This window comes from Gordionus sp. m RMFG-2023, chromosome 4, assembly GCF_954871325.1.
Source record: "Gordionus sp. m RMFG-2023 chromosome 4, tfGorSpeb1-WG-v2, whole genome shotgun sequence".
Lineage (NCBI taxonomy): Eukaryota > Metazoa > Nematomorpha > Gordioida > Chordodea > Parachordodidae > Gordionus > Gordionus sp. m RMFG-2023.
Genome location: NC_088778.1, coordinates 34,139,737 through 34,163,593, shown reverse-complemented (window position 1 = coordinate 34,163,593; position 23,857 = coordinate 34,139,737). Strand labels below are relative to the sequence as shown.

General features: G+C 30.8%; 1 protein-coding gene across 1 annotated transcript; it reads left to right on the top strand.

Annotated features, from left to right (window-relative positions):
* Positions 1–576: 576 nt before the first annotated feature.
* On the top strand, positions 577–16,729 carry LOC135929036 (thimet oligopeptidase-like). The gene is made up of 16 exons (XM_065465529.1): positions 577–802; positions 849–988; positions 1,032–1,153; positions 1,274–1,443; positions 6,960–7,072; positions 7,678–7,732; positions 8,487–8,651; positions 8,719–8,886; positions 9,197–9,265; positions 9,515–9,656; positions 10,627–10,801; positions 12,239–12,342; positions 14,170–14,300; positions 14,565–14,696; positions 16,104–16,220; positions 16,403–16,729. Exons 1-16 carry the CDS (start codon positions 665–667, stop codon positions 16,490–16,492), a joined length of 2,031 nt encoding a protein of 676 aa, XP_065321601.1. The 5' UTR covers positions 577–664; the 3' UTR covers positions 16,493–16,729.
* Positions 16,730–23,857: the final 7,128 nt, after the last annotated feature.

The following is a 23,857-nucleotide window of genomic DNA, read 5'->3' as shown; positions in this document are numbered from 1 at the left end:
TAATAATTAAAAAAGTATTCACTCAATAAAAATTTAGATAGTCTCATTAATTTTAAAATAAAATTTAACATATATGTTACTTAATAGATTTATAAAAGAAAACATTGAGGGCGCAATCAAAAAAATTTATTTTTAGTTCAAGGGGATATTTAGGAGCCATTTAAAAAAAAAATTTTGCTTCAGGGGGCTATTCAAATTTTTTAGGGGGCTCGAGCCCCTGCGCGCCTCTTCCTAGTGACGCCACTGCTCTATTAGATTAATTTAAATTAGATAAAAGCTATAGATGATTTATTTATTATGAGTTAAGATGAAGACCTGTAAAATCCTCATAATCTTTAACTCAGCCTGACAATATTAATATAGAATATTAGTTTATTAGATAGCTTTTAGTTTGTAATAATTTATATTGGTTTAAGGATCATATTAAATTATTTAATGATAAATGCAAGAACCACAAAATTTATATATGTTTAAAGTCCGTATTAATTATTTAATGAAAAAATGTAAATACAATTGAACAAATAATTGTAAAACCATTATGTTAAAAAATTTCGTGAAATTAAGTTTGGTCTGTATTGCTAAGCGAAACTATAAAAACTCAATTTTTAAAATCGCAAATAATCAAAAACCTAACTTTATAAAACAATTTATATACTCTTGGAATATGGCAAATATCAAATGGAATCTCACTTCAGAGGATTTGGTAAAGGAATCAGAGGCTATGATGGCTGAAACTAAAATATTATATGATAAAGTTGGTCATATGGATAAAGATAAAGTTAGCATAGACAATTTATTACAAGTATACTTGATTCAATAAAAATTAGAAATATATTTCGTCATTATAGCCTTTATCAGATAATGAATGTGAATATGACAGTGCCCAGAATATAATTTGTTTTTTTCAACATGTTTCTCCAGATAAAGATTTGAGAAAAACTTCATGTGATGTTGAACATAAATTTTCTGATTTTGATGTAGAAATGAGGTTTTCTTATAAATTTTAAATTCATTAATAAATCTAAATCAAGTATGAGGCAAGATATATTTGACAATATTGTTGCACTGGACAAGAAATTAGCAAATAAAGATAATATGGAGCATGAAATGAAAAGATACTTAGACCGCTTAATTAAAATTGGAAAAAGAAATGGTTATCATCTAATATAAATATTTAAACATATTACTAACTTAATATTTTTTAGATATATAATAAAAAATATATTAAAATAATCCAAATATTTTAATATAATCAAGTTATTTAAATAAATAGGTTTACACTTATCAAAGGATAAACAAGATGAGCTTAAAATTATAAAGAAAAGAATGAATGAACTATGTATTGATTTTTCTCAGAATTTAAATGAAGATGTGACAATATTGGAATACACAAAAGAAGAGTTAGATGGCTTGCCAGATGATTTTTTAGAATGTCTTGAACAAGTTTAAATGAAAATATTTTATAAAGATGATATATAAGAAAATAGAAATAAAGATGCATTTTAATTCCAATATATTCTTAACCTAACTCATGTTCAAAAATAAATATTAAATTTTACTTTATTGATTTAAATCAATTTTTTTTGAACACAATAAATAAAATATTAAAATTAATCACCTACATTGCACTTGACATTTTACTCTTTTAAATAGTTTCAGTAGTGAAAATAATCAATTTCCTATGCCTAAAAATCATTTTAGTAATTTATTTAAAAAAAATATTCAAATTATTAGATAAAAATTTTAACAATAACAAATTTAGCATATAAAATTTCGTCAATAAAATATTTGAAATGAAAAACTAATTTTTTTTATCTTTTTCTAGTCTAAGTTTGTTTAATTCTTGACTAAGCTAGGTCATAAGAGGTAAAAATTTTATGCTGTAAATTAAGATTATATAATAAATATTGTTTAAAAAAATATTACTTGGAATTATCTGATATATTAAATAAATACTAGGGCTGTTCTCATCCGATAACAATCCAATATTTATATTGATTTTTATTTACCACCTATCTATGAACCATGTCTTAAAAATATAGATAGTTAGGTAATTCCAATTCCAAATCGATAACCTTTCAGGCCCAACTTTTTTAAATTTTGATAAAATTTTGCATACCGAGAGGAATCATAGAAATCATCGAATCTAACGTTTTACCCTACTAGTACTACTCATAGTTCCTGAGATATCAATGGTCAAAAAATGCCTCAAATGACCTTTTTTTAAAAATAAAAAAATTATATGCCATTTTGTAACTTCTATTATAAGGCCACATTCATGGTGGGATTCGATCCGGCACGATTTAACAGCGGATTGATTTTTAAAAATCTGTTTATGAGATCAATTTTTTAAAATAATAATATTGATTTTATCTTTAATTTACATATAATAACATAATAAATATTGGTTTTTAAATAAAGAAAAATTGATTCTCATATAAACTGATTTAAAAATCGATCAGCTGTTAAATTGTGTCGGATCAGATCTCACTATGAATGCGGCCTAAAGGCCTATTGTTGCGGTTTTTATTTACATTATAAAACATGAAAACTCTATTAACAAACATTGTAATCTATTCATAAAAAAGAAAATTTAATTAGGACAGCTATGGGTTTTTTTTTAGTTATTGCGATTTAAAAAAATAAAAAAAATTTTTTTTTCAAAAATAGATGGCGCTTCTTTCTAAATTAAAAATAAACGCGTTTTGTTGAGATTATTATTATTTTTTTAAACATTAATAAGTTTTTCTAGCATTAATATAATCGTGGAATGAGATTATTTAGCTGCTGTTATTATCATTTTTTTTTCTTCTTTTTATTATTATTTTTTGTAAAATATAAAAGATAAATTAAAATTCTTGAAAGATATTTCCTATTTTCTAGTGTTGTTAAAGCAACTATTTAAAAGTAACTAGTTACATTTTCGCTAAAAAATAACTGTGTAACTCTAACTAGTTATATTTCAAAAGTAACTTTAACACTACTATTTTCGTATCATTAAATGTAGTCTTTTTTTTGACGTCATGATAATTTCGTTTTTCTTTGCTATGAATTTAATATGTACGCCCATTAGCCGGTGATGGGCTAACTATTGTTTTAAATATTATTTTTTTTGGTATGGAAAGGAGATCTCGTGCCTCTGGATTAGCGTTGTTGAATGGCACTGCCAATTCAAGATTTTTAGCCGGAAAAATGTTGTCAAAGCCTCTTAGATTTCTCTGATAAGATGTCCAAGCTTTTGTGCTGCCCATCTATGAGCAAAATCAAAATATCGAGTTAGCTGGTTTTTAAAATACCGGCTCAAATCGAGCCGTTTAACAACGCTACGCTGGGATAAGCAAAAAGAATTCGCTGGTCCTAAAAGAAGATTAATTTTCATTTCATCTCTAATTACATTCACTTCTTGTACGAGTCCTAACCGCCAATCGTTTTCATTACACGCAGGTTACGTATCCCCTAATCTCATCGATTAACAGATCCCCAAATCAAAAGATCCTCACTTGGGATTTCTCCACAATTAAATGTCTGCGAATTAGAAAATAGTTTAGTGCTGAGCCTAGTTTAAACCAATCGGAAACACTGCGCGATTTTTTTTTGTGTTACAGGTATTGAGATAGATTCGCCAAATCTCTCACTTAGCCTTATCTCCTCTTCATCAGACTCTGACATGACAAAATTAGTGTTCTACAAACAAAAAAGAAGATATACCAACTACAAATATAAGCATGAACAGATAAAATTACTGTTCTAAAATACTAGGAATATACATCAGTATAGTAATCGACCCGCTAACAACACCAGTTACAATAGGGGGGGGGGTTGATTTAAGGTTAGGATTATTTCTACATTTAGGATTTCCACCAACTCTAGATTCAAAAAATTATATAATATAGAAGGGTTCATAGCAAATATTTACTAAATGTTTATGATTTATTTATGATTTAATAAACAAGCACCTCTAATCCATTGTTCAATGTAATCTGATATTGTTTGATGATTTGTTTCTTCCGAATACATTGACTTTATTGGCTCAAATTATTTGTCAATATTTTTTTTTTTTTTGGGGGGGGGGAGTTTTCTTCACAAATGAGTTTAGAGTTATCTGTTAGTGCGTTCTGCCTACATTCACTAAAGATCTTTAATGTGCAAAATGATTTTTTAAAAATTTTTTAAACGCATCTACTAGGTAAAACATTTACGAAATGAGAATTTTACTAAATATTATTTATCTTCTTAAGCATATTATATGCATTACCGACAATGGGCCCTAATAATATAATGTACTATTTACTTTCATTATACATAATATAAGTCCTCGAGTTTATAAAACTTTCCCAATAAAATCTAAATTTTTTTTTTATAAAAAAAATTAGGATTAAAATATAAAAATCCGATTTTTTTGATTTTTTTAAAAAAAATATCAAAGTTTAGTAAATACTGTTTGGATTGTTTAAATGAGGGAGTCTAATTAAATGTTCACCACTAGTATCTATATTTTTATTTTTATTAATCCTAAAAAAAATATAATATGCTTATCTTTTTTTAAATATTAATTTCAAGGTAACTTCAAAAAGAATTAAAAATTACTTATTTTTATTAAAAAAAAATAAAGAATTAAAAAAAATTACCATTTTACTCAAATTTTTTATATCACTTTTTATTTTTTTTCCTTGGCAAAACAAAAGAGGATATTTTATTTTAATTTGTTCATTCTTGATTATATATTTTTTTTTTCTCGTGGATTCGCAAAGAAGACAAGAAAAGGAAAAGAAATGCCAATTTTATTCTATTTTTTTGAGTGATATATTCTCAGATCCAAATAGGAGTTACATTTTTTTTTGTACTCTTATTTTCGATACTTACCCCTTCGGCATTATCCAAAATGGTGACTTATCATTAAATTCCCCCCCCCCCCCCGCCGCATTGAAAATGAAAAATTTTATAAGACTTAAAGCTTGAAATTTTTTTAGGGCCAAAAACAGGACAATACACTCCCCCCCCCCCCCTCGTTTACATATCTTAGCAAGCATGAGCATATTTCTTTTTTTTTCAAAATCATATTCAATCTCGGATTCATCTTTGATCTTCCGAATCCAGCAAGGATCATGTTTTTCCTAAAGCCAACTTGGTGGTTCCGTCCTTGGGGGGGTGATATCAAAATCATTGTTCAATCTTGGATTTATCTTTGATCAGTCCACCAAGTCTTTCCCAAGACCTATCTATTTGTTGAAAATTTGCTGAAAATGCTAGACGTTATTTATTTTGGATGATGTTTGGAGAATCAGATGGGGGTTTTGTAGCTGTTCATTCTTTAATATGATTTGATTGGATCGGTAATGTCCACGCATTGGTAGGAAGCCTTTAGCGATATGGTTTATTCTTTTATAATGTGACCATTTCATGTTACGTATAAGACACGGACTCCGAGTTGATGGCTTACAGAGGCGTTGATTTGAAATCTAGATCCTTCTTTTGTTAGACTTAGAAATTTTTTTAAAAAAGCTTAGATTATATATTTAATTTTGGGCAAGGTCTCAGATCTCTCAAGGTTTCAGGGAGCATCTTAAGCGTTGTTTTAGGACATTTTTTATATTTTTGCTTGAACCTAGATGAATTTGGTTACGGTAGTAGTATTGATCGTAGAGTTTAAAGAGGTGTAAAGATTGATTATGGCAATGGAACGAAATTTTTTGGAATAAGAATTTTATCTGCCAAAATCAGGTCGCGTATAGTTTTTTTTTTCTGGGTTCGAAGGATGCCCAGTGAAAGACAATCGCGCTTTGCGATTTAAAAAAATGGTTCACGATGCCATCTGTTCATGATTTCGAAAAAGAACGATGTGCCATTGTATCTCCCCGTTAGGGACCTCAGTTCGGATTTCAAATTTAATCGGTTGTTGACCGAACCCACCTTCCAAAGGATCGTTTAGTTTTAATTTCAGAGACCTGTAGGCCGCGCCCAGCCCGGGTACACGGTTCGGGCCGTTTAATTTTTTTAAAAAAATACCCGGGGCCGAGCCCGAAAATATAAAACTCGGACCGGGTCTCGTTCGAATGGCGGGTATCGCCATAATAATTATTTTTGATGGACACGAATAGTGTCGTGACAACTCGATATTATAGCTCGCTTGCTAGTCTAACGATAAAATTAAACTGTTTACCTCGTGTTGTTAAACGGCCAACTCAATATTTCACCCAGAAAAAAATGTTACGCGAGCCCTGAAGATTTTGCTCATAGAAGGAGCAAAGGTCTCTAGAACATATGTTATCCAAAAGCTCGAGGCTTAGGCAATATTTTTCTGGCTACGATACTGAGTTGGCGCCGTTTTAAAAAATCGACTCAAAACACGCCATTTATAAACCACTGTGTTTTGTTTGTTTTATATGTTTTTTTTTGTTTTTAAATACTTACAATAAAAGTGTTTCTTTGTGAACGGAAACTTTAGCTTTTTTAGGAAGGTTGTTTGCTGCAATGTGAGTTAGAATAGGTAGTATTTTTTTTTCTTTCTGTTTAACACTTTTAGCACGTGGATTTACATCCATTCTTTTGGATCGAGAATAAATTATCTCAGTGTCGAATTGTATCGGGAAGAGGAGGGGGAGGGGTATTTCCACTATAATGATACATTTAAAGATGGAGGCAGCTGATTTGGGTATTTTTTTTAACGTGGCATTTAAGGAGTTCTATTATTATCACGTGATCACACGTATTTTCGGTTTAAGAAAAATATTTATTTTTGATGGCTTTGGTTTGTTTCATTAAAAAATTATTTTATCTATAAAGGGGATTTATTTAATCGCATCGTGCGTAGTAGGCATAGTTGAGTAAAACGTTATTCCTTCGTGCCAAATTCTCAACTTAAAGATTAAGGCATGTTATGTAAAGATTTTATTATGATCTTAAGAAAAAAAAAATTATCTTTGTTTTTAACTTGAAAAAAAAAACAACAACATTCTAAGACTGATAGCGGGAAGTACAAGGTGACTCTGAAGTATCCTCATTACAATCCTATCATGAAGAAAGCTAAAAACCCTGAAACCAGGAAAACGATGGAGATTGCTTTCAATTCCAGGTTAACTTTTCCTTTAATTTCTAAATTCCGTTTTTTTAAAATTTATTTTATCAACTCTAGTAAGGGGTTGAAATGTTTTACTTTGACATTTTCAAAATTTGTGAGTTTGTTGTTGTTAGAGAAACTATAAAATTCTGATTTTTTTTGATCGATTTTCCTATTTTACTTTTTACTATATCAGCATAATGAAACTTCTATTGATATAACTAAGCCTTAGTTTAAACACCGAACTGCTAGTAGGAATAATGTTAGGATAGGTCACTTTTAGGGCTGTGCCGATCGACATATTTTTCACCGATCCTATATTTTCGATATTGATTTCAAAACCTATCCGATACCGCCCGACCCGATATTTTCGGAAAACGCTAATTATCGGTGCCTATCCAATCCAATATTTAATATCGGCACAGCCTAGTCACTTTCATACTACGAATGATTTTTGATATAATTATCAGATACGAAAGATAATTTTTTTTATAACGATTAAGATAAATAAATTCATTCGCTTCCATAAGTTCTTTGGAAAATTTTGATAAACTTTAAAATAAATGATCATTTTTATAAAGATGCACATTATTAAAAAAAAATTATATATATTATATTAGATGCCTAAAGACCAACTTGCCCATTTTGGAGGAATTGATCACTCTTAGACAGAGGGTTAGTTAGAAACTAAATATATATATATTATTTATCGCCAGCGTTTTATTCCAGAACTATTTCGATGCTTAAAGAACTTCTAGAAAAAAAATGCTACTAGTGTTAACTAGTAGCTACTATTTTGTTTTTATAATCTTGCATCTAGACTCGATTTGAGCCGACTGCTAACTGAATATTTTAATCCAAGAAGATACTACGCAAAGCTTGAAGATTTTGGTCTTAGGGGATATCTATTAGCAAAATCTTGAGGATTAGGGCAATATTCTTCTGGCGTAAAATGTTGAGTTAGCCATCTTTAGAAATCTGCTTCAAATCCGAGCTGTTTAGCAACACTACTGCATTCATGATTCGATTTCTGGCTTAAAGCCCTATCGGCAAAAATTTTGACAGAACTTTTAAATGATTGATTAACTACCTGTCAAGTCAACTTCTAAAATAATCTTAATATTAATAGGTTGGTTTAATTTTACACAACCCCAAAATTAAAATTTTTTATATCAAGTTATATATATGAAAACACGATTTATTTTTGAAATTTATATAATATGTGTATGCAGAAATTTACATAAACTAGTAAGATATATATGTATGCAGAAAGGACACATAAACTTGCAAGATACAACCTATTATTCAAAAATGGAGTGAATAAAGAAAGTTATAATGAAAAAAGGAAATGAAGGAATGAGAGAAAAAACCCTATAAATTTTACTAATTTACAAAATACGATTTTTAAAAAACAATACTATCTTCCAAGGAAGCCTCGATCCTAGGGTTCCCTAATCACGTGTCTTACGTGACCGAGTTGAGGATGGCCAAAAATTACGAAACTGTCCGGGATTTTTTGGCCAGACTGGTGGAACAGTTGAGGCCGGCTTACGATACAGAATTCAAAACCCTGAAAGATTTCAAGGCTAAAGAGGTATAAGTTGAGAAAAACGTAAACTTTATAGAGACCCTAAATTTTCATTTTTAAAAAAAATTAACAGTTAAAAGCTATGGGTAAACCCGTCCCGGACCCGTTAACTATAGATAACTGGGACCTGCGGTATTACGCCAACATGGTCGAGGAAGAAAATTACGCCGTTGACCACCAAAAGGTCAAGCAGTACTTTCCGCTCAACAAAGTGACGGCCGGGCTTTTCAATATTTACCAAGTTACTAGTTTTTTTATTATCGTGATTGATCCACATTTCTTTAAGGTATAACTCACCCCGTGGGCGGGGATGTAGGCGTGAGGAGTATATAATTTTGGTTGGGTGGGGGGGGGACGAGCTTGCCTGCAAATTATTTGACCTTAAAGATTGTTGGTTCCATCTATATCCTATATAACTAACTTAATTTATCTAAATTTTAAAGTTTTGAAAATTTGAATTTCTTAAAATATTTGCATTTGATATATTCATGTTTTATATTATCTTATTCTAATATTTTACTAACATATTTTTCCTTTTTTTTTTGTCGCAGATATTGCTAGGACTGAAATTCAATAAAGTTGGTGAGGCAACATCTGTATGGCAGCAAGATGTCGAAACAGTGAGTAAACCATTTTATTTATTCATCTATTAGGTTTCAAGTTTATTTTTCAATTACCCTAAAATTTATAAAAAAATATATATAGATTTGATTTGTTAATTCCCCCAATACAATTAACACTTCCCCGAAAGTTAACGTTCTTTAAATAAATGATTGACGGTTAATTTTCGAGAGAATTAGATTATGCATCTATACAAATTCGACATAATTTTTTTTTTAGCAATTGTATATAATATCTCCATTTTATAGTATTCGGTGAAGGACGCTAAGACGGACGAGCTTATTGGATACTTTTACCTCGACCTCTACCCCAGGGACGGGAAATATGCTCATGCTGCCTGTTTCGGTCTTAAGCCTTCATGTCTCTTACCCGCCCAAGCTGGGAAAGATGGTATATAAGCATTTTATTAAATTTAGAAAAAGGGAAATACCAGGTTTACTGTTATTTTCTAATATTCTACCCAGATCATTTCTTAGATATTGCTATATTATGTTGGCCGTGCTGCGTAATATGATGCTTGATGACTTTTTCTTAACAAAATCGATAAAATTTTCATAAATATCTCAATCGTACACAGAAAGTTCTCATATGCATAAACGATAAAAATATCCTTTTTAAATTCATTATTATGAAATTTCTCAGTATTAATTAAGATATTTCTCAGTATTAATTAAGATATTTGTTGTATCCTGTTGATATATAATTGACATTTATGGACGTTTTTCAATTGATTTCGAATAAGAGATATATAACATTTTTTTTTGTCTTTAGATCATGTGACATTATTATGATAGTGATATATTTGTGAAATAAAGATTAGAATTATCGATATAGAATAATTTTATTTTTTAGAAAAATTATTAAAACTCATTTTTACCCAACGAAATTATCAGACTCATGTGTTTGCTATATAGTTCAGGTTTAAATAAACCATAGTTGACAGTTAATTAACATGAATAGTTTTCGTAATCGGTCTGTGCAGTTAAATAATGCGGGCTTAAAATATGCCAAACTCTTTAATATACATCATGAAAAGGCTAAACTACTCTGTTTTATAAAGAAAAACAGATGAATTGGATTTATAAATCAAAAATGAAGCTTTAAGACTAAGGGTGATTACTATTGTTTTCAGTCAAAAAAATATTTCAATCATTTTTTAAAAAAAATTTGTCAAATTATTTGTATTTAAATACTTTTTTTTTTCGAAAATATTATGTAGCTTAGTATTTATATTTTATTATATATATTTTTTAAAACGTGTCTGTTAAGAGTTTGAAAAAAAAATCTTCAAAAAATTTTTGATAAAAATTTTAACTTGCAATTCTAAAATATATCTTTTAACCAATTACATACGTAACAGGAAAACGGCAATTAGCCGTAGCGGCAATGGTAGCCAATTTTACCCGCGGTTGTAACACGTCCGGAGATGGCCCAACTTCTCCCCTGCTAACTCACGATGAGGTCACCACTTACTTTCACGAATTCGGTCACGTGATGCACGACCTATGCGCTCAGAGCCGATTGGCTCATTTCAGGTAAATAAAGCTAAACTCCCATTCCTTATGTCATAATTTAAAAAAAATAAATAACGTCAAAATATCAATCAAAATGATGTTGAATAACTCATTAAGGAACGATATCAATTTTCGCACCAATTGTCGAAAGAAAGGAAATAAAAATATAATACTGTTGACTAAGAGCCCTTCCTTGGACCCACTTGTTTCTTGGATCAGAGAAAGAAAGAAAGAAAGAAAGAAAGAAAGAAAGAAAGAAAGAAAGAAAGAAAGAAAGAATGATCTGAGGTGAATAATTAAAAAAAAATTTTTTCTCCTATTAATCTAAGCCCGGTATTTATTCATTTTTTTCTAAGATTCATGTTTGATTCAATTTTTTTTGATTAGAATGCTGGAAAAATACTTGGTCACTGTTGGAAATTTTATTTTATGTGTTATTCTTAAAAACAAAAAAAAAATGGATGATAAATTATGGCAAAGAAAATCGTTTAAAATTTTTGTAAGAGACTTTGGTTCCTCTCTCTGGAAATAAATTTGAAGATCAAAGTCCAATTCGAGCTGGAGGAATGTGCTTATATCCGGTTGGACTACAGTACTATAAAATATTCTTAAATAAAATTAGGATCGATATAATTTTTAGTCAAATATACATTCTCGAGAAGCCAATCCAAGATTTTTCCCTATTTCACTCCAAGAACCCCGATTGAAGAGTAGGATTTTTTCATCTTAAATAATAGATTTTATCGTAGAAACACGACGAACCTTAATAGATTACTTATTCTGGAGGTCATTAATGGGCTGGCAATTTATTCAAACGCCTTGCCCATCCATCATTAATTTCAATCTTCTAGCCCGCCATTTATAAAAAATTTTTCTAAACTCGCTGACCTACCCCACCAAAGTTTTTTTTAAAATTCACTTCTTTCCCGCTCATTTCTCTAAAAATTTTGGTCAACCCCAGGTTGGGCTTTTTAACTTGAATTTATAAAATATATTATTTATAAGCCCCAAAAAATAAAACGTCACTTCCTTTTCGCGCACTGCCGGTCCGTAGTTAAAAACCCGCTCCTTTGGACCACCCTTAGTTAAAAACCTGCCCGTTGTGGACCACGTATCCAGTCTATCATTGGTTTAGATTGAAAACAATGAAATTGAATTAGGAATTTGAAAAAAATAAAATTATTTGACTTTGACCCATTTCAAATATGGCAATAACTTATGAATAATTTTAAAACAAAGACAAATTCTTCTCATCTATGCATCCTATGTTTTATGCTATTGGTAATGAAAAAAAAATTAATTGTTTTCCTACCAGTGAACTTCACTCTTCGCCAATTGTAGATTTTGTTGGGGACTCGAATCTACCCATAAGAGAGGGCTCTGATGACTACAATAATCATAAAAAAATTTTTTTTTTGGTATTTTATAAAACAAATTATATTTATTTAAATGAAATAGTGGCACGAGTGTAGAGAGGGACTTCGTGGAAACCCCTTCCCAAATGCTGGAGAATTGGTGCTGGGAAGCCGAATCACTCAAATTGATGTCAGGGCATCACAAAGGTAAAATCAATTTCTCATCTAAAATGTGTACACACACATATATATATATATATATATATATATATATATCAAAGACCTTGTAATGATAAGATTTCGCAGCCCAGCCCGGATATAATATATATTTTTAAAATCTAAACAAACCTGCCCAGGGAGTTTTTTTTATTAAAAATTTTTTTTCATATGGCCTGATTTGGGTTAAGGAAATTGAATCTAGCGAACGTTAAAAGATCCTATGGCTGTTAGGGCACGGATTAAAGTGTTTAAATTACCGGAAATGGGTAAATATTTGCGGGAAACCTTTCCAACCAAATTGAAGCTCAAAATATTTTTTTTTACCTGGATTTTTAAATTAGCAGTTGTTACCCGGACCGAGATTGGACCTGGAGGTATCTGAGTTATAGGTGGAAATAATGAGGATAATAATTTTTCTCGATATTATCCCACTGAAAATAGCGTAATTTTCGGACAACCATTTTTTAAAATGGACGAAACTTGGCAGACACTTCTCCTGATATTCAAGGTGGGCAAAACCCATTCCAGCAGCTTGAGCCCGAAATAGCATTGTTCCTAATTAAAGTAACTGCTTTTCCACACAGTTTGGTTATTAAACACACCGCCGCTTTTACTTCTACTATTATCACCAACTTGTAAAAATGCCTAATTCTCGAATTATATCACGTGATGCTTAATCAAACTCACTACTATAATAAGATGATCCCCTTATATTTGGATTGTTTTCTTTCTTCTTCATCAGGTGGAGAGAATATTGAATCATGGCATGATTGAAATCTAAATTAAGCGTTTCCCTTTTAACATGGGCTAGAGTACATTTATCCCTTTGCACCGGCACCTAAAATATAAAGAATAGTTTTAAAATTAAATTTTTTTTTCTAAAATATATATTTTAATTTAATATATTACTGGTGATTTCCTTTCGTACTAATATCCAAACTTCTTTAATAGTTGCTTTCAGAAATTTATCGCATATTAGTATTATTTGCTCCTCGCCTTTCATTGACAACGCCCATTCTTGTTTGGATAGTTGTTCATCATACAATATATATTTTAATTTAATATATTACTGGTGATTTCCTTTCGTAAATATCCAAACTTCTTTAATAGTTGCTTTCAGAAATTTATCGCATATTAGTATTATTTGCTCCTCGCCTTTCATTGACAACGCCCATTCTTGTTTGGATAGTTGTTCATCATACAATATATATTTTACAATTAGTAATTTTCTCAAACCATGCTTTATAGAAATAATATTTATTTATATATTTGAGATCCGAATCAAATTAGTAATGTGAAAATTTTATCTAATAGTTCAATATGTAAATCTTATCCAGAAGCCATTTAAAGAATGCTTATAAAATAAATCTCCTTATCTCCCTCGTGGATACTTTCGATGCCTTGATGATGCAAATATAATTTAAAATTAATTGTAACCTAATTGAAAATTAATAAAAACTGCTTTTTGAAATACATATTAGTCAATTAAATCAATATATTTATTTCAACGAATAACATTTTCGAGTATTTGACCATATTTGACCAGGTCAAATTCTCCTTCGGTTAATTGGCCGACTCATCAACCCTGATTGTAACACCTACCACCAATTTTATTCAAATGATGTAACGTTTTCATCGCCTACCCCCCCCCCCCCCCCCCCCCCCCACAATTCTAATGACGATCTTGCCCCCCCCCTATCCATCCTTCGAACTAGAACTCCCTGCCAGAAAAACCTGATTTTGACGAAGGAAGATACAAATAAACGAAATTAGTTATTATTTTTTAAGCTAAATATAAAATTTTATCCTTAAAAGATGGATCCCCCATCCCAGAAGATTTGTTGCAAAAATTGATCAAATCACGCAAAGCCAATATAGCCATCATGACGATGAGACAATTGTACTTGGCTACGTTCGATCATCTAATCCATACTAAAGCCGGAAAAGTTTCCATATTTACGATTCATTTGTTTTAAAAATCTATGAGAAAAAAAAGTAGTTTTATCAGGGTAAAAATCCATAAGATTGAGATTGGTTTGTATAAAAACTGACTTTACATCTTAAATACCGGAAGTCGAGGAAGAAATTGATTATAAAAGATAAAGGCAGTCATAAGGGAATAAAGTAGATTTATATTCTAATCTAATCTACACCAAGGAAACGAATTGTAATAATCATTTATCAACGGATTTTATATATCTTTTCCCCAGGTCGATATTCTGAGCATTCTTGACACGGTGTCAAAGGACATCATGAAAATTCCCGTCACTCAAGGAACCAACATGGCAGCTTCATTCGGTCACTTAGCCGGTGGGTACGATGGACAATATTATAGTTATATGGTTTAGTAAGAATTTATTTATTTTTTTTTTAAAATTCAATTTTTTTATTAAAATTCATATTCAAATATGATAAAATATAATTATTTAAAAAATAACAATAAAATATAGAGAATATAATAAAATATGTCATATATCAATTTAAGTTAAAAAAAATATACAAATGTATATTTTTATAAAAAGAAGAAGAAAAAAACATTAAAAAAAAAGAAATATCAAATGGCGAGGTTGGGCCATGATGTTTTAAATATTTGATAATTATTAGATCTAATTATAGATACGGCGATTTTCTGCTTGAGTTTTTTTTATTGATTTGGATATTGTTTTGAATAGATCTAAAGCCTCTTGTCCAAAAGAGCAGGTTGATGTAGCTGCTATTGGAACAAAGTTGTTATCACACATTAGGTGCGAGTATTTTATATTTTTCAGAGATTCGGCTCTGTCAAGGGGATCATGGGAATTATTAGATGGGGCCATGGGATCAATGCAGGTAAAATCCCACATTGAAGGCTTTCCCATGAAAAAAGGTACGACGGTTTTGCCGTCAGGGCGTTTTTTTATCTGAAAAGGATATAGGTTCTAAAATACAGGGAAAATTGGCTTTATTTAAAAAAGAAGGTATTATTGCATTTATTTTATCATGTCGGCTGATTTTTGATATAAATTTACAGTGGAGAGAGGTCTCCCTTAGCACACATCCGACTAAATTATTTTTTTTTTCAATTAAAAACGTCTAATAAAATCTCTAAAACAATTTATATATCATCGGTTGTCACATATTATTTTTTTGCGAATTCTTCATATCAAAGATAAAAAAAATATTGAAATTTTCGAAATAATCCTTTAGTTGCATGTTGTCACCAATGACGTGTTATGATACCTAAACTGACAATTTACATCAATAAAAACAGCTGGGGACGCCATTTTGGTTACCTCTATCATTATTAAACATGTTTAAACGAGAGGCATTCCTTAGTCGGACGCAAAGTTTATTAAAGAACTTCCCGATCAACGAGATAATAAGGAGAAGCAAGTTATCAATTTAGTAACTTTTTAACACGAGAATTATTACTACACGTGTTACCAAAATGACGCATCCAGCTTCGCATTCAACGACGCTATCAAAGACAGCATTATGAATGCGTAGTCTAGGTATTACTTATATGTCATTGGTTGTTACTTACTATAAACAATATTTTTTTGAAAAAAAAATGCTTTTCCTGATTTAAAAACAAAATTGGACATGCACTATAAATCATCCGACGATAGATCGTTCTAAAATATGTTCTTCTTCGTTTTAAGATGATTTAGGAAGGGGGGGGGGTAGTATAATATATTCGATAATTATCTAATACATCATAAAGGAGGATATTAATAAAACGCAGTGTTTTTATTTATCTTAATATGTAGTGGAGCGAAAGATTCTGCATGGATATGTTCGAAAGCCGATTTTTGAAGGAAGGAATCATGAACCCAAAGACGGGAATGGATTATAGGATGGACATTTTGCACAAAGGAGGCAGTGAGGTTAAACGATAATTTTTTTCTTTGCATATATTTTAGGTTACTTTTCTTTTTTTTTGAACCAAGTTCTCGTTTTTTTTTTGACTTTGTTTATTCGAAATGTAGGTATTATATAAAAAAACAACTTTTTTTTTAGTAAAAATTCAACAAAATTCTACTTTTTATTTATTTTTTTTGCACTGTAGGATGCCGTGGATATGCTGAAGAAGTTTCTGGGACGTGAACCTAGCGACGACGCATTTTTGCATTTCTTGGGAATCAAAACTAAACACTAAGAGCAATCAATCCATATTTTCCCATTCAAGATTCAGATTCTCTCACCCCCTCCCCCTTCCATCACCTACACCCTCTCTTTATTTTTTTTAAAATTTTGAAAAATAATTTTTTTATATATATTTGTAAGATGCATAAAATCGTATTATTTCTATTATTTACTATTTTGTTTTGTTTTAATTTAATTTTTTTGTTTGGAAATTTTTTTTGGTGAACGTTTCATTTTAATTTCCGTAATTATAAATATACTTGAAAATAAAAGCAAAATTCGCGTTTTTTTTAAAAAAAAAATATAGTTTAAAATGATTGAGATTAGAGGTGGGCGCAATCCTTATTTTCACAGTGGCGATAAAAAAAATTCGCGCCACTTTCACGCTTACTACTAACAAAATTTTTTGACCATACCCGCCAGCTCACAAAACACAATATTTTGATCACGCCAGAAAATTAGGGTTAATGATGCTTACTACCAAGTGAATGAATGGAAATATTCTAAATAATCAACCTAACTTGCTAAATACCGACCATAATTTATTAAAATGTTATTAAGATGCTTATTATTTAATATATTATAACGGAATCACGTGGTCGAGTCCGGCCTTCTATATATCATCCCCTTAAGGATGGAACCACCAAGTTAGATTAAGAAAAAAAACATGACCATTCCCGGGATTCGAACCCGCGACCATGGGATCAGTAAGCCAAGCTCTTGCCTACTACTAGGCCATAGAGGCTTTCCAAAAATCACGATTTTTCAAATATATATTATAAATATATTTGGTAGTGCCTATCCAAATGAAAAATAAGCAAAATTCAAATTTGATAGGTAGTACCTTAAGGTAGTAAGCATCATTAACCGAAAATTATTTTTTTTCGAAACTTTTATGGCTATTACTTTTATTTTTTCAATGGCGATTTCCAGGTTTACCCAGGTTGGCCAGTTTTCCCACTGATCTAATCATTAGGAATTTTATAGCAAGGTTTTTACAATCGGATGCCCTTCCTGACATCAATCCCCTTTAGGTCCACGTCGAGGAGACGGTGATCCTATTTTAGACCCAGACCACAGGGAACCTTTTAGACCTCCATTAGCCGCCAAAAGACTTTTTTGGCAGGAATAACACACAAAACAATTACAAATTTATAAATCAATTTTATCTAGAAAAAGAAGAAATAATTGTCCATATTTTTTTAAAATTGTTCCCCTTAGCGATTGGCTAATAATGGTCGTCTTTCACTGGAAGCCGTATGAAGCTGACAAAATATTTACTAGCTAATTTTCTCAAGGAAAATCCTGCTTCCAATATGTGCGATGAATTTAGTTCATTCGCACAAACTTTCATCAGTAGATGTTGATGCCACCACATCTGAATCATCTGGAATATAATATACGGTTTTTTATGAGCGATGGTTGAATTTGAAAAGTTATAAATGATAGTTGGCATTGACTTATGCATGTCATCTAATTTATATATAATTTCTCATTTTTTTAAGGTTTTCTGATTACATCTCTTCCGTAGTGTTGTTATACAGCCAATATTTTAGCTTAGAAAAATATTGTCTCAACCTCGAGATTTCGTTAACAGATGTTCAAACTGTTATGCCACCTGTGAGCAAGATCAGATTCTTCCGTTTCTTCGTCCATTAAAAACTTGGGACTTTTGTGATTCGGATTTAGAATTAAACTTGCCTTATGTAGTGGCTGTCATAATAAGTCTTTCCTTTTAAAAGAAATGTTGTCCTGTTTTTTAGGGGATTTGATTATTATTTTAAAGCTTTTCAGAAGGATGAGAATACTAATTTTTGTTTCCATAAGATAAACTTCATTTATTGATGGGACGAGAATCTGCCCTCAGATTATCCAAGCGTTATTTGAATATTGATATAAAATTTTTTTAGGTAAAGATAGATGAAAATAAAAGATATTTAAAATTAAATTTATTTATCGCTAAATTTCTATTCCTGAACGGGAAGTTGTAAGGATTTATTATTTATCATTCAATCGAAATTTTATAAGACGGAAATAAGAAATGTTTATAAAAGACGTATATATTTTTAATGTTTTTAATAATTATTCCCTTTTTAAAAAGAACTAAAATTAAATTAGAAAATGAAATTAATATTAATAATTTAAAGTTACATTTTTCGGTTAATTAATATTTTACTTTCTTAAATGTTCTTTCTAATTCACTTTTCTATTAACTTTTCACTTTTACAAATTTAAGTAAAATAAAAATTAAAGTGATTTTGTATTTGTATAAGTTCATACTAATTATTAAAATGATAATTAAAATTATAATTAACATACTATATGTTGTATATAAAAAAAAATGTAATTAAAAGAATAGAAATTAAAATAAAATAATATATTTAGGCTTGATCGGCGGGGCATAATGACCCATGTATAAATGATTGACATGTAATAATACCTAGACTGACGACGCATTCATAATAATGCACTCGAAAGCGTAGTTGAATGCGAATCAGCTGGACCCTCCATTTTGGTAACCCACAACGTAATTATTCTCGTGTTTAAAACTACTATTAAATCGATAACTTGCTTCCTTGTTATCTCGATGAGCAGGCAATACTTTAATAAAGTTTGCGTCAGGTATAGGAATAAATTGGCCTCTCGTTTAAAAATTTTCTAAAATGGCGTCCCCAGCTGTTTTACATTGATGTACACTTTTAATAAATGCATCGCCAGTTTAGGTATTATGTGTCATTGGTATGAGATATATAGTTTTTAAATTGACAACATGTCTCATATAATAATTTATATTGATAAAAAAAAAATTCCGCGAACACCTAATTTATAACCACGCGGTGAGTCATCATATCGCGCATAAATTTCATGATAACGCGTCCACCTCTAATTGATATTAAGCAATATTTCGTATAAGGGTTACGATAAATCCTTCATATATCCTCCAGGAATGTAAGGGCTTGGAGATAATAAATATTTTTTTTTGGGGGGGGGGGGGTGGCTTAAAACAGTTTTTTCTAGAGTTGTTAAACAGCTCGTTTTGAGCCGCTTTTTTAAGACGCCTAACTTAGTATTTTAGCCAGAAAAATGTTGCCTAAGCCCTCTAGATTTCGATAAAATATGTCTAGAACTTTCTTCCTTCTTCTAAGAGCAAAATCTTCGGGCTTGCGTAATAGTTTTTCTGGATGAAATATTGAGCTAACCGTTATTAAAAATCGACTACGAACCGTTTAACAACACTACTGTTTTCCCTTGTGGAGATTAACATGTGAACATTTTTTTTGTAATTACTTATAAAATCCTTAAAGAATTTTTAAAAATTCCTTTTATTAGGTTAACGGAAAGTGAATTTTTATTTTAAATTCGAAACGATGTGAGATACATTTATTTAACATAATATTTTACTATAAATTAATTTTTAATATTTGTCGCTAAAACATTATTTTTTCTGTGACAGCTTAGAAATTCTACCCATTCTCTTCCTTTTCCTTCATCAGCATTCAGCCAGCGATGGGGCCATAGTCTCATTTGCTAAATCCTTGAAAAATATGGCGCTATTGAGAGATTTTTCTAAACATAAGCTGTCCTCATCTTCTTCAACATCCCCTTCTTCTTCCTCTTCGTAGACTTCCGGTTTTTTATTTTGAGATTCTTGAGATGAATTTCCTTTACCAATTATCGGACCATCCAAGGACACATTAGCGACACTCATTTTCGGATCATTCTCATAATCGGAATCATAGAATTCACTGAAAAAACGCATTTTTTTTCTAGCTTCCCAATCTTGGAACGATTTCAAAACGCAATCACAAACGAAGGGGTTGTCTGTTCGTCCGAATTAATATAAAAATATAATTAATATTTTACTAATTTTTTGGCGGAAATGACTGGCGCTAAATATTATTTTTTTTTCCACTAATTTCAAAAAAAAACTGTAGAAGCATCAATCGTAACCTTAATTGAAATACTAATAGGAGAAGAGAGAAGATTATAAAGATAAATAATTAAACAATTAAGCCCTTTCCTCTACGTTATTTACGAGAGTTCAGAACCTACAGAAAGGGATCTGGCCTGATATTTATCGAACAATGGTTCCTCAAGATTCTAAAGGGGTTCTGGCTCTTTTCTTAGATCTGATCCGGTTTCGAGAGTTCTTACTACTACCAAATACAATTTTTATCTTTGTACAGAATCTACCCGAGGTCCGATCAATTTTTCGGTCCTGGCCAAAGTGGGTGGAACTGACTTTTTTTATAAATGGAATTAGAAGATATATCTCGAACTCAAAATATTAATTTTAATCAGGCCAGTAGAAAGGGGTTTTTAAATGTTAACGCTTTTATGGCCACGGACTGGGCGTGTAATTTATTGATGTCGAGATCCTATCCGCGCTCCCCTGGGGACTGAATGATAAGTTTTGATTCCGGTTTGCAAATAAGCATAAACCGGAAATTATTGGAAATTTTAAAAAAGGGTTTCCGGTTTCTATAAATATTAAGAGGAGATTCTAATTCCTTCTTCAATAATACTTTCCTAATACACGAACAACAAAAAAAAATATATATATAAAATTGCGAGACCTCCAAAAATTACCATAAGGTAAGAGTTGTTAGCTAAAGCCGTCGAAAAAAATTGAGGCCTGTCATTCAAAGTGGCCAAATTATTAAAACTGATATCGATCGCGGTCAAACTTGGTAGCGCTGAAAGGGTTTCTTCTATAGAGAAGTTTTTGATACGGTTCTTGGAAACGTCCAATATTTTAATGCGATGGGTCTTCTTATGACCGAAAATTTTGGCGACATCTAAATCGATCAAATCATTGTGGGTCATATCCAAATACTTCAACCGAGAGTTATTGAATAATGCGTTATTCGGGATCGAAGGGATTTGATTATTCTTTAGAACTAGCGTTTGTATGCTAGGGAAATGTGATATCATAGCAGGGAACGCGGATATGCCGTTATTACCCAAATTTAGCACCTTCAAATTATCTTTCACGTACATCAAACCCGCCAGAGAGTCAACCGAACTGTTTAGCAAGTTATTGTACAGATTTAAAACGGTTAAGTAAGAAGTATCGTTCGCGAACGTATCGCTTGAGTTATCGGGGGTAAAAGGTTCTGTAGATAGTTTTATTAAATTGTTGGACGAGACATCTAGGGCCCTGATATTTGTTGAAGCCCCTCTTATCTCTTCCATCGAAATGACAGACAATCGGTTATTCCGTAGGTTGATCGATTTCAAGCTGTTTGGTGCTCCCTTTAGGGTCCCCTTTTCGATTTTGGATATGTTACCTCGCGATAAGTCGATTTCCACCAGGGTACTAGGTAATGCTTCCATATCTTGTTTTAGTACAGTCGTATAATTGTTGGAAGAGAACTTGAGGGCTTTCAGATTTGGTAGACCGTGGCGGGAAAATAATTCACGCGGGAAGCTGATCAGCGAGGTCTGTACGAGTCTTAGTAATCTCAGTTCAGGAAATCTTAACAAGGGCTCTTCGATTTTTATACTCAAATTTTTGCTGGAATCAGAAGCATTATCAAATATCTTGTTCAAATTATACCGGGTATTGACTGATAGCGAAAGCAATTTAGGCATATGACCGAAGGTATTTTTGCTTATAATCTCTAGAGGTCCCGCATAGTACATTTCCAGGAGCGAGTTAAAGTTGAGAGCCAACAAGGAATTGTAAGTGTCAACAGCTGTCATATCGTTGAAATAAAAGGAAGAATCTATGAATAACGATTTTAAATTGCGTGTCATATCTATTTTAGTCGCTTCTGAAATATTGGCCAAGAAGGGATTCAAACTCATGTGCAGTTTGACTATGTTGAACCGCGTGAACATCCTCTCGGTCACGTTTGGAATGTAACCCAGGGTCGTTAAATTGTTCATAATCAGGTACAGTTCTATCGAAGGGGTGCCAAATAATCTGTCGTAATCTGTTTGGGATGTTCTGTTGGAATTAATGGATCTGTCAAATATTTTTAGCGTCCTGGCTAATTCGAACTCAGAGTCAAGGTCTCCGCATAATAATTGGAAGGTTACGACGGGTCTTTCTATGGTAGACCCTTCTTGATATAGGATTTCTAATATGTCAGATTTATCACGGGTTAAAGTTGATTCGGTCTCGTTGTCTGGCGGTGATGGCGGAGAGGTCAAGTTGTACGCCTGAGGTTTGGCTTCCGATTCCCTCTCTTTGCGAGACACTACTAGCAAAGCTTTGCACGAGCAACTATGGGATAGAGGAATGGTCGGGCATTTCAATGCTATTTCCGGATCCGTGAGTAGATGGTTACGTAAAGAATCTTGACAATCAACTGGGGATCGGCACACAATCCAGATAAGAATGCATAAGTTGACGAGGCGTTTTGAGAGGAACGCCACTTTTAAACGTGACGATTCTATGTTGAGTATTGTATTGGTAGGCATGATTTATAAAAAAAAAATATGTTTTTATTTCTTTTCAATATTAGTAATTATATTTATTCAATTTTATTTTCCAATAAAATTGTTAAGATGATATAGTTCAATATAATCCATACGAAATCCAAATTTTTTTTTTTATTAATTTATTAATTTAGTGTATAATAATCATAATATAATATACAATTTATGGCAAAGTTTATTTAATTTAAAAAAAAAAACAAAAGACTATTTGATGATAATTATCTCATATTATATAGGCCATAGAGGTACCATTTCCTAATTTTTTGAAAAATAATATGTATATATTTTTATAATTATTTTTTTTGCTTCTTCTTAAATTAAACTTTCATCTTTTCCAAAAAGGAGATGATTGGAACAAAATTAAAATAAAAATAAAAAATCATATATTTTTGACAAAATACGCCCAATTGCTGCAAAAATATGTTTTTTCTCAGAGTTTTCAAAGAATAAGAAAAACGAATACCTTTAAGCTCTCTGATTTTTTTTAAAAAAATTTATTATTATAATATATAAAAATAATGCGAAAATTATTTAAAAAGACGAATCCAAAAAAAATTTTTTTTATTAAAAAATGAGATAATAAAATTACATTTTACACCTTGCATAATAAATTAAAGAATTATAAGTCATGATAACGAGTTTGACAGCTTAAAATAAGTTTATCTAATTTTTTTGTGATTTTTATACAAAAGTAGAAAAGAAGGATTTTAGATGAAAAATTAATATTCTTCGTAGTTAAATTTTTGTTATTAAGCGAAAAAAATTGTATAATAAGTATAAATCTAAATTTAAATGAGAGATAAAAAAACACAAACCTTTAAGCTATACGGAACAAATTTTTTACGAAAAAAAAATATGTCTAAATTTATATAAGATGAGAAATATTGTATAGTATAACAACAAATTTTTTATTTGTTCCCATTTAGGAAAA

What these genes read in the sequence shown, in the direction of transcription:
- LOC135929036 (XM_065465529.1), top strand. Translation starts at nt 665, where the DNA reads ATGGCAAATATCAAATGGAATCTCACTTCAGAGGATTTGGTAAAGGAA. An exon ending in GATGTCAGGGCATCACAAAG is followed by an intron (nt 12,343 to 14,169) that starts GTAAAATCAATT and finishes TATCCTTAAAAG; the next exon opens with ATGGATCCCCCATCCCAGAA. An exon ending in GACAATATTATAGTTATATG is followed by an intron (nt 14,697 to 16,103) that starts GTTTAGTAAGAA and finishes CTTAATATGTAG; the next exon opens with TGGAGCGAAAGATTCTGCAT.